The following is an 11169-nucleotide window of genomic DNA, read 5'->3' as shown; positions in this document are numbered from 1 at the left end:
CCTCTTCCTTCTGAATGCTGGGTTTATAAGAGTACACCATCAAGTTTGGCCTCTCCTCTATTTATTTGTTTGTTCTTGAAACAGGATTTGACTGTGGTACTGGCTAGACTGGAATTCTATGTAAACCAGGCTGGTCTTGAACTCACAAAAATCTGCCTACCTCTGTCTCCCAAGTGCTGGGAATCAAAGGCCTGGGCCATAATGCCCAGTCTGGCCTCTGTTTAATAATTTTTATCCTGTGCTGAAAGTACCAGAAATAAAACTGAGTATAACGGCACAACTGGAGAGACTAAGAATTGCCCTGATTGAGTGCTAGCTGGAGCTACTTACTATTGTGTGAGATACTATCTGCAAAAAAAAGAAAAGAAAAAAGTAGTTTTCTTATTTAATATTTCATTTATTTTTTTATTATGTGTGTGTGGTCCCTTCCAAAGCCAGGAAAGGAGGTGTCAAGAACAGAAAAGGGCCTGGGTTCCCCTGGAGGTATTACAAGTGTTTGTGTGGTGACCACTGTGGGTGCTGGCTACCAAACTCAGGTCCTCAGCTAGAGCAGCAGGGGCTCTTAACTACCTCTTCCGTCTGCTTTATTATTTGTCTAACACACGAAGTTTGCTCTACATAGGGTACATCCTGCTTTTGAGGGTGCAGGTGACTCACTACCCCTTGGGTTACAGAGCTTTTCTAACTATGAGACCTCTCCTGTTCACACCACACTCACTTCCTGAGCTCTCACTGTGTGATACAGGCCCCTCCCCTTTAGTCACTGTGCCCTCCTTAGGCTTCTTGCACACTAGGAAACTGCAACAGAAAAATTCTCCATGCCCCTTCTTGTCACAAATCCTCTACAAGCCTGTTTCTCTAACCAGTGACTTTTCAGACCCTAAAGCTTTACCTCTTCCCCAATTAACTTCAACCAGCATTTGGCCATCATCTCTATGAGTGCCACTGCTTCACAGAGCCTTTCCTTGACCGCCAATGTCTGGTAATTCAGGAAATATCAGCCACCTGCACTCACCACTGGGGAACTACGAATGGCCTTATATGCTAGTAAGATCTCAAGTACCAGACCAGGCATGATAACACGCTCGTGTCGTCCAGGCACCTAGAGTGAAGAGGCAGCACGGCTATATATAGAAGGCAAGCATCCCTGACTCAAAAAAGAAACAAAAAACAAAAAAACAAAAACAGAAACAAAAAAACACATGGCTGGGGATGCAGTACAGTACTGACTTATCATGCACAAAGCCCCAAGATATATTACCAGCACTGGAACCAGAAAAAAAAAAAAGTTCCCTACAAAATAACCAAAGGCAGGAAAGAAAGAAAGAAAGAAAGAAAGAAAGAAAGAAAGAAAGAAAGAAAGAAAGAAAGAAAGAAAGAAAGAAAGAAAGAAAGAAGTGGAGTGGTGGCGCACACCTTTAAATCCAGCACTCGGGAGGCAGAGGCAGGCAGATCTCTGTGAGTCTGAGGCCAGCCTGATCTACAGAGCCAGTTCCAACACAATCAAGGCTATGGAAAGAAACCCTCCAACAAAACAAAACAAAACAAATCAAAACAAAACAAAACAAAAAAACAAACGGCTGTTAATATATAAAGAACTCAATAAAATGGTCAAAAGACATTATTAGTTGGGTATGGTTGCACATACCTTTAATCCCAGCACTCAGAAGGCAGAGGCAGGTGGGTCTCTGAGAGTTCCAGGCCAGCCTGGTGTGTTTGTTTGGGGGGGGGGGGGCAAAAGACCTGCCTCAGAAGCTGAAGTCCTCATGCCCACTCCTTCAAGGCAAGACCTTCCGTTTGTACTATTTCCAGGTGCCATTCTGTTAATTCAGTTCCCACAGCTTGGCAGGAAGAAGGAATACTGAGGAATACTGCTACTATTATTTTTTGGATGGAGACAGGAATAAAGGGCTTAAGCAATTTGCCAGAAATAATAAAATTCCGTAACTAGATCATACTCTGGATCATACTGTCTCCATGACACAACGGACTCTGTTTCTAAAACCTTTGGAACCTAGAAGTGGCAGCTATGGGCACTGAGACACTTTCAGCATGACTAGTGATCACTGGAATGACCAACCTAATTTGTGGCAACTTATGGTAACCTAATTTGGGGAAAGAAAGGGGCTGAAAGTTAAATTGATCACCAATGGCCAATGATTTAATCAATCATATATGAAATATCCCCTTATAAAAAAATATAAGGGTCCTAGCATGCTGGCACACAGCTTTAATCCCATCCAGGACTCAGAAGGCAGAGGAGTAAATGGGCCTCTGTGACTTCAAAGCCAGCCTAGTCTACATCAAAAGTTCCAAGCTTGGGCTGGTGAGATGGCTCAGTAGGTAAGAGCACCCGACTGCTCTTCCGAAGTTCCCGAGTTCAAATCCCAGCAACCACATGGTGGCTCACAACCATCCGTAACAAGATCTGACGCCCTCTTCTGGAGTGTCTGAAGACAGCTACAGTGTACTTACATATAATAAATAAATAAATCTTAAAAAAAAAAAAAAAAAAAAAAGTTCCAAGCTAAGCCGGGTGTGGTGGCGCACGCCTTTAATCCCAGCACTCAGGAGGCAGAGGCAGGCGGATTTCTGAGTTCGAGGCCAGCCTGGTCTACAAAGTGAGTTCCAGGACAGCCAGGGCTACACAGAGAAACCCTGTCTCAAAAAAACAAAAAAAAAGAAGTTCCAAGCTAGCCACATATATATAATGAGACTGTCTCAAAAGGGTGTGGTAGTCTGAATATGAGACACTTCAATCCATAAAATGCTTGCCATACAATCACAAGGACCAACATTTGATTTCCAGAATCCATGTGAAACGCCAGGTATGATGGCATACACTAGTCATTCTAGAGCCAGGAGGTGGAGACAGGATCTTCTGGGCTTTCTGGCAAGTTGGTTTTATCTAAATTACAAGTTCTAGGTCTCATTGAGAGATTCTGTCTCAAAAAAAGAAACAGAGTTGTTCCTGAGGAAAAGAACCCAAAGTTAACCTCTGGCTTCCATATGCACACATATGCAGAAATACAAACTCAAGAGGTGGGGGAGAAAAAGAAAGAATTAGGAATGAGCAGGGCGAGCTGGTGAGATGGCTCAGTGGGTAAGAGCACCCGACTGCTCTTCCGAAGGTTCAGAGTTCAAATCCCAGCATGGTGGCTCATAACCATCTGATCTGATGCCTGGAGTGTCTGAAGACAGTTACAGTGTACTTAATAAATAAATAAATCTTAAAAAAAAAAAAAAAAAAAAAAAGGAATGAGCAGGGCAGTGGTGGCACACGCCTTTAATCCTAGCACTTAGGAGGCAGAGGCAGGAAGATTTCTGGGTTCAAGGCCAGCCTGGTCTACAGAATGAGTTCCAGGACAGCCAGGGCTACACCTGTCTCAAAAACCAAAAACAACAACAACAACAACAACAAAAATCTGTGACTGAGAGAAAACAGACTAGTGAGATTACTCAGTGCAAAGAGGCACCTGCTGAAAAGCCTGACAACCAAAGGTTGATCCCTAGCACCCACACGGTAACAGGAGTGACTAACCCCTGCCCAGGTGTGCATGCACACACATATGCACACAATATATAAATAAACATGGAAGTTGCTAGAGAATATGGTGTGTGTCTGAAAAGTATGTGCCAGGAGAACGTGCCCCTTGCTCTGCATAGCTCTCCGGCTCTTCATCTACCATGACACCTTCCAGAAGTGTGCAAATATAAATAAATGGCATCCCTCATTACTAGACATTTCATGCAAATGTCACTATGTACCTTCCTTCCATGAAGAGTTAGCTCCCATTGGTGATAAAAATATTAAACTTAAAACCTGTCTTGGTCATTCTATTCTGTTCTATTGCTGTGAAAAGACACCACAACTCTAAGAAAATTCACTCTGTAGACCAGGCTGGCCTCGAACTCAGAAATCCGCCTGCCTCTGCCTCCCGAGTGCCCGGCTGAAAATAAAGCACTTAAGTGGACTTAATGGACCTTCAGAGGTTAGTCCATTATTACTGTGGAAGGGAGCATGTTAGCATACAGGTGGTTCATGTTGATGGAGACATTCTATATTCTGATCCGTAGGCAGAGAGACAGAGACAGAAAGATGGGGGGGGGGGGCAGAGCAGAGCCAGGGCCTGACACAGGCTTTTGAAAGCTCAAAGCCCATCCCCAGTGACATATTTCCTCAAACAAGGTTTCATATCCTAGTCCTTGTGATCCAATATATCTTTCCATTCAAATAAGTGGGCCTATGGGATCAGTCTTACTCAGACCACCATATAGCCCACCATTCTAAAGATAAGTGAGAATCTAAATATAGTAGTTCTTGCCTGTAATCGGGAAGCTGAGGAAGGTCGAGAATTCAAGGCAGTCTTGGGAACCCTACCTTTGTCAAACAAAACAAAACAGAACAACGAAGAGCTTGACTGTGGGGCTGGCGAGATGGTTCAGCAGGCAAATCTGTTTGTTGCCAAGCTTGACAACTAAGCCTGATGCCCAGGAATAACATGGAGGAAGGAGAGAACTGACTCTTAATTAAAAGCTGTCCTCTGACCTACATATGCATACTGTTGCATGTGCATACTCAGATACACAAAGGTACATGCTAATAACTAAATGTAATAAACCTTAAACTGGAAACCAGGGGTCGGAGAGATGACTAAGCAGTTAAGAGCACCAGCTGCTCTTCTAGAGGACCCAGATTTTATTTCCAGCACCTAAATGGTGGCTCACAACCATCTAACTTCAGGCCTAAGGGATCTGACCCATGGTGTGTATGTATGTGTGTGTGTGTGTGTGTGTGTGTGTGTGCGTGCACACGCATGTATAGGCAAAACACCCATACATATAAAACAAAAAGGTTGAAAAAAATTAAAAATAAAATAGGATTTAATTTAGAATCTGTGATTCTAAAAATAACCTGATCCCTGAAAACGAAAGGAAAGCACAGGCTTTGCCTCAGCTAAGTAAGAATCTAACTGACGCTAGCAAGTCTTAGCAGTTACTAAAATAACTACCCTAATTTGACTTTTTTCCTTTTTTAAATCAGGAAGGTAGGTTGGTAGGTAGGTTGGCTGGTTGGTAGGTTGGTTGGCTGGTTGGCTGGTTGGTTGGTTGGCTGGTTGGTAGGTTGGTTTTAGGTTGGTTAGTTGGCTGGTTGGTAGGTTGGTTGGCTGGCTGGTTGGTTGGTTGGTTGGTTGGTAGGTTGGTTGTAGGTTGGTTGATTGGCTGGTTGGTTGGTTGGTTGATTGGCTGGTTGGTTGGTTGGCTGGTTGGTTGGTTGGCTGGTTGTAGGTTGGTTGGTTGGTTGGTTCACTGGTTGAATGACTGAGCTATAGCCTTGGCTGTCCTCAAACTGAAAGCATCTTCCTATCTCTGCCTCCTGATTGCTAGGGTTACAGTCAGCTGAGAAATAGGTCACTGCAACCGTGGGAGAGAGAATGGGTGACTGAAACCCAGGTCTCAGTAACAGAATCTTTTGCATTTTATACCATGTTTATTCTACTTGTTGAGGGCTGGGCTGACCCAAGGCTTTCCCCTAGGGCCTGGTCATATGGAAAAGGAACACAGCTACTTCTCAAAACCAGAAACATCTTGGCAGATGTAGCCTGGGGCCAGAACCTTGGGAACTTTCCCCTGATGTCCTAATAAATATAGAAGGAAGGTAGTTCCTTCTCTAAAACCAGGAATAAACTTGGCAGAACCTTAATGGTGGGGCTTGTCGGGGAGAAATTAGGAAGCTGTAGCTTTGGATCTTGGGACCCCTTCTTTTCCCAGTGTATAGGCTACAGTTATCATTTCCAAGACCTCTGTGCTTCAGGACTGTAATGCTCTTGAGATACTGCATTTCCTTTGTGCAACATTGCTTAACTAGCCTCCAGCTGACTTTGTCCCAGTGTATGACAGATTCTGCTGACTTTGCCCATTTCTCCCCTGGAAACAGTATATAAGCATGCTTTACTCCCTAGTAAGTTTGTTTCCCATAAGATATGGCTTGTGAAAGACCTTCTGATCCCAAATGTTCTTATCATCTTCTGATCTCATGGTCCTCTCATGACCCTGGCATTGAAGAATGACCCTCTTGCTGGTTCAGGTCAACTTGTTACAATTTTTGAAATTTTAAAATAAAGCTAATTGCAGCCAGGCGGTGGCACATACCTTTAATCCCAGCACTTGGGAGGCAGAAGCAGATGGATCTCTGTGAGTTCTGAGTCAGCCTGATATACAGAATGAGTTCCAGGACAGCCAAGGCTACACAGAGAAACCCTGTCTTGAAAAACCAATAGATAAAAAGTTAATTTCTTCTTTAATGTGTCAAATATTAACAATATTAACTGCTAACTGCTGAAGGCCTGCCAGGTACCCAGTATGAGTCTGAATGCTTCACATATGATAAATACAATTAATCATCATCTCAGGTTTGTAAGAAGCTGAGGTTTAAAGAGACTAAATAATTTCACCAAAATGACAAGCATTAAATAGAACTCATAGGCCAGGCATGGTTGCACATGTCTGTCATCTCAACACTTGGGAGGGAAATTAATAGGATCTGGAAATCAAGATTAGCCATCAACTACATAGCAAGTTTGTAGACACACACTCGTACACAAGAGCTGGTAGGTCAGGAGGTGTGAAAAACCTGCATCTTGACAATATCTAAGTGCTAAGCACTATTTCTAAGTATTAAGTTTACAGAATCAGAGGTATAGAGGTGTGTAAAGGTCTCTACTAAAAAACAGACCACAATAGTATGAAGGAAAGAAACAACAACAAATATACAAAAGAAGGTCAGATTATGGGGCATGCAGAAAACAAGGTTGAAACACAGAGACTTGACATCTAGAGTTCAGTAGAAGGCTTCTCTTTGGAGGTTACATTTAAGCCAAAACTTGAATGATTCAATGGAAAGTAGCCATCCTGGGGGCTGGAGAGAGATAGCTTAGGGATTAAGACTGAATACTGTTCTTGCAGTTGATCTGAGTTAGATTCCCAGTGGAGTATCAGGAAGCTCACAACTAACTTTAACTCCAACCCAAGTTCTGACACTCCTCTGCCCTCGCCCCCTGCCCCACACAGATAATTTTGAAAGCCCTCTGATGATGGTGAGACATGCATTTTAATCAATGCCAAGTCCTTCACAAGAGAACAAGATAGTCGAAATTTAGAGATTCAAATTTAGAAGCAGAAGACGAGAAGGAAGGTGCCAGCAGGAACCAAATAAATACTTCCAGAGCAAGTTTTCTAAACTAGATCCACAGGTGCTTCTATCTCACCCCCAGGGAGTACTGAGAACTAAATTTTTAGGCAAAGTTTCTACCACTAAGCATTCTATAGCAATTTGTTTTGTTGAGACATTTGTTTAATTGCCCTTGCCAGCACTGAAGTAATTCTGTAGCCTAGGCAGGCTTTGAACCAGTGCTCTTTCTGCCTTAGCCTCCAGACAAATGGCACTATAGGCCTGTACCAACACTTCCCAATTCCTTTGTTTGATACAGAGCCTAACTACAGAGCTTAGCTAGCATAGAGCTCATTTTGTAGCCACAGTTAGCTTTGAACCTAAGATCCTCTTGCCTTAGTCGGGCAGTGGTGGTGCACGCCTTTAGTCCCAGCACTTGGGAGGCAGAGGCAGGCGGATCTCTGAGTTCGAGGCCAGCCTGGTCTACAGAGTGAGTTCAGGACAGCCAGGACTATACTCACTTTGTAGACCACGCAGGTCTCTAATTCAGACATCCGCCTGCCTCTGCCTTCCAAGTGCTGGGATTAAAGGCACCAGACACCACCGCCCAGCCCAAAACATGTTCTTCATCACCAAGACATCTTGTTCTTTTTTTTTTGTTTTTTGTTTTTTTGTTGTTTTTAATTATAAGTCTATGGTTGTCTGTGTGGAGGTTTGTATACATGAGTGTCTAATTGCCTGCAGAGGCCAGAAAAGGACAATGAAACCCCTGAAGCTAAAATTAAAAGCAACTGTAAGACACTTGGCGTGGGCAGGTACTGGACTGCAGAAGCTGTGTGTGAAGCTTTGTATCTCTGCAAAGACACATATGCATTTTCAAGGTGCTTTTACATACAATTATTTAAAATAGCTGAACATACTTTAATTTTACAGAAACTAGTGATCTAACTTAATTAGCAAATTACAAAAGACAACTATTTAAAAGCCAAAAGACAACTATTTAAAAGCTTTTGAGGGGGTTGGAGAGATGGCTCAGCGGTTAAGAGCACTGAGGTCCTGAGTTCAACTGCCAGCAATCACGTGGTGGCTCACAACCATCCCTAATGGGGTCTGATGCCCTCTTCTGGTGTGTCTGAAGACAGCTACAGCTACAGAGACAGCTACAGCTACATAAATAAATAAATAAATAAATAAATAAACAAACACATCTTTAAAAAAATAAAAGCTTTTGAGGACTGGTGACATAGCTCAGCTGGTAAAGGGACTTGCTAGGAAGCATGGTGACTTGAATTCAATTACAGGACCCATATAGTGCAAGGTGAAAATGGATTCTCACCAGTTGCTCTCTGAGCCCTTACTGTGTAAACCACGCTGGCCTGGAACTCACTGGAGTTGTGGCATGGTAAAAAGTTTGTTCCTATTGTATCTTTGTTTTTTGAGGCAGGATTTCCTGTGTAGCCCTGGCTTTCATGGGACTCAATTTGTAGACCAGGTTTGGCCTCAAACTCAGGGATCCACCTGCTCTGTCACCATCCCCAGCTTCACTGAAGAGCAAAGATTACTTTAAAAAGAAAAAAAACAAACAAAAAACGCTAGTTTAAAAAACATTTGGGGGGGAGGCTAGTGAGATGGCTCAGTGAGTAAGAGCACTGACTGCTCTTCCGAAGGTTCTGAGTTCAAATCCCAGGAACCACATGCTGGCTCACAACCATCTGTAATGAGATCTGACGCTCTCTTTTGGTGTGTCTAAAGACAGCTACAGTGTTCTTACATATAATAATAAATAAATCTTTAAAAAATTTCTTATGTGCATGTGTCTGCATACACAGGTGGGTGGTTACTCTTCTGGTCCATGTACCATAAACATGATCTTGGCACACGCCTTTAATCCCAGCACTTGGGAAGCAGAGGCAGGCAAATTTCTGAGTTCCAAGCCAGCATCACCTACAGAGTGATTTCCAAGACAGCCAGGGATACACAGAGAAACAAACAAACAAAAAATCGCATAAGCATAAAGACACCGTTAAATAGACTAACAGCTCTTGAACGGTCCTAGAATCCAGATCTAAATAAGATGGTAGGAAATAAAGCTGGGAAGGAAAAGATAAAGTAAAGAAAAAAACTACAACTAACTTTTTAACAACAGTAGAAAATGTCCGAGTCCACTCAGACTGCGTTCCCTCCCTCTCGCCCTCCCGAAGGAGAGAAGAACGATCATCAATGGCAAGAGGCAGCTGCAGTCAAGCAGCACCTAAAGCCGGCTTCACGCTCAGGAGGGGNCGCTACGTCTCGTCCTCGTGGTTTCGGGTGCTCTACACAGTCAGAGAAACTTCTCTAGTAACGAACTATAGAAATGATCCCTGAAAGTATAGTCTTAACTTCACGCCCCACACGTCGCCGCACTGCACCAGCCGCCCCCACATCATAGTCACGGCGACTGACGCAGAGACGCCCCGTGCCATCCCTGTCCGCGCCTCTATCTCACACCGCGTCTGCCCACGCGGGGACACCTTCTCTGACAGACTGACACCTCTCCAGACCCCGTCCACGGGGCGTTTTGACTCGCTACTGTTTCCCTACACCACGCAAACTGTCACCGCGATTAGCATACGGTCGCCGAACAGCCAATCGGATCACAGGCCTCTCCTACCCCGTCCCACTTTCCTCTGCGACGGGTCATGCGTCACTGACGGCCACTCACCGCCCTGTCGCCCGCCCGCAACTGCGCTCTGGCCGCGGAGGCGCACGCGAGTTCGCAGGCTCGCGCCGGTTTGGATTTCTGGCTCAAGCCGGAGGCCTCCGGTGAGGAACAATCGAAAAACCACGTGAGGAAAATGGCCATCCCAGGACTGCACGCTATTTATTTTGAACTGCACAACCACCACCACTTCTTTATGAGACCACTTCCCTGAAAATGATAGTATTATTGTTTTGGGAAACGGGATTATGTAGCCCAAGCCAACCTTAAATTCACTACACAGTGCTGGCATGGTGATGTTTGCTTTTAACTCTACCTCTGGGGCAGGGTGGATAGGTGGATCTGTGAATTTAAGGCCAGCCTGGTCTACATAGTTCCAGGACACCAAGGGCTAGGTAGAGAGAGATTCTGTCTCAAAAAAAGAAAAGATACTACATGAGTTGACCATCACACCTGGCTTACAGTTAAGACAGAATAAAACTCCATTTTGCATATATACCACATTTTCTTTATACAGTCATTTGTTGATCAGCATATAGACTGTATTGTAGCAATGTTTTTTTTTTGTTTTTTTGTTTGTTTTTTTTTTTTCTCGAGACAGGGTTTCTCTGTATAGCCCAGGCTGTCCTTGTTAGCACTAGGACACGCCAAGCCCTGGCCTAACTATGTGACCCTTGACCTGCATTGCCAGGACAATGACCCTCAATCCCACAACCCACTTGGCTCAGTTCCCACCCCCACTGGTGTGACTTCATTTTCCGTATAAATTAGGGGATCACCCCCTCCTCATTCTCTTCTCCTCTTCCCCTTTCCTCTTCTCTCTTCTTTCTTCTCCCCCCCCCCCTTCTCTTCTCTACCCTTCTACCTGATTCACCGCCCTCCCATCCCTGCACACTAAACCTCTCCCACGTGGAACCACGTTGTTCTGGTCTCCTGTTTGGTTTATCCGATCAAATTATATATATTGCTTAATATGAATTAATTCATAAAAGTCCTGGAACTCAGTTTGTAGACCAGGCTGGCCTTGAACTCAGAAATCCACCTACCTCTGCCTCCCGAGTGCTGGAATTAAAGGCGATCACCACCACGCCCGGCTATGGTATTCTTTTTAAATTTATTCTATGTATATGAGTACACTGTAGCTGTACAGCTGGTTGTGAGCCATCATGTGGTTGCTGGGAATTGAATTTGGGGCCTCTGCTCCCTCCAGCCCCGTTTGCTCCAGCAATAATAAACAAGTACACTGTAGCTGTCTTCAGACACACCAAAAGAGGGCATCAGATCTCATTATGGATGGTTG

At 44.1% G+C, this 11169-nt stretch overlaps 1 protein-coding gene and 1 non-coding gene across 2 annotated transcripts in view; both read right to left on the bottom strand.

Moving 5' to 3' along the window:
- Nucleotides 1-928, bottom strand: part of Tex14 (testis expressed 14, intercellular bridge forming factor) — a 96655-nt gene extending 95727 nt beyond the window's left edge. Inside the window, exon 1 of the mRNA XM_021212705.2 lies at nt 893-928. Within this exon, the coding sequence (XP_021068364.1) occupies nt 893-928 (36 nt within the window). The remainder of the gene's footprint in view (nt 1-892) is intronic.
- An 8404-nt stretch (nt 929-9332) lies between these two features.
- On the bottom strand, nt 9333-9547 carry LOC115065467. Its single transcript, XR_003845245.1, has one exon. It is a non-coding gene; the product is annotated as a small nucleolar RNA U3 (small nucleolar RNA).
- Between the last annotated feature and the right edge of the window lie 1622 nt (nt 9548-11169).

This window comes from Mus pahari, chromosome 14 (assembly GCF_900095145.1).
Source record: "Mus pahari chromosome 14, PAHARI_EIJ_v1.1, whole genome shotgun sequence".
Classification (NCBI taxonomy): Eukaryota; Metazoa; Chordata; class Mammalia; order Rodentia; family Muridae; genus Mus; species Mus pahari.
This window is presented reverse-complemented; position numbering and strand designations above follow the sequence as displayed.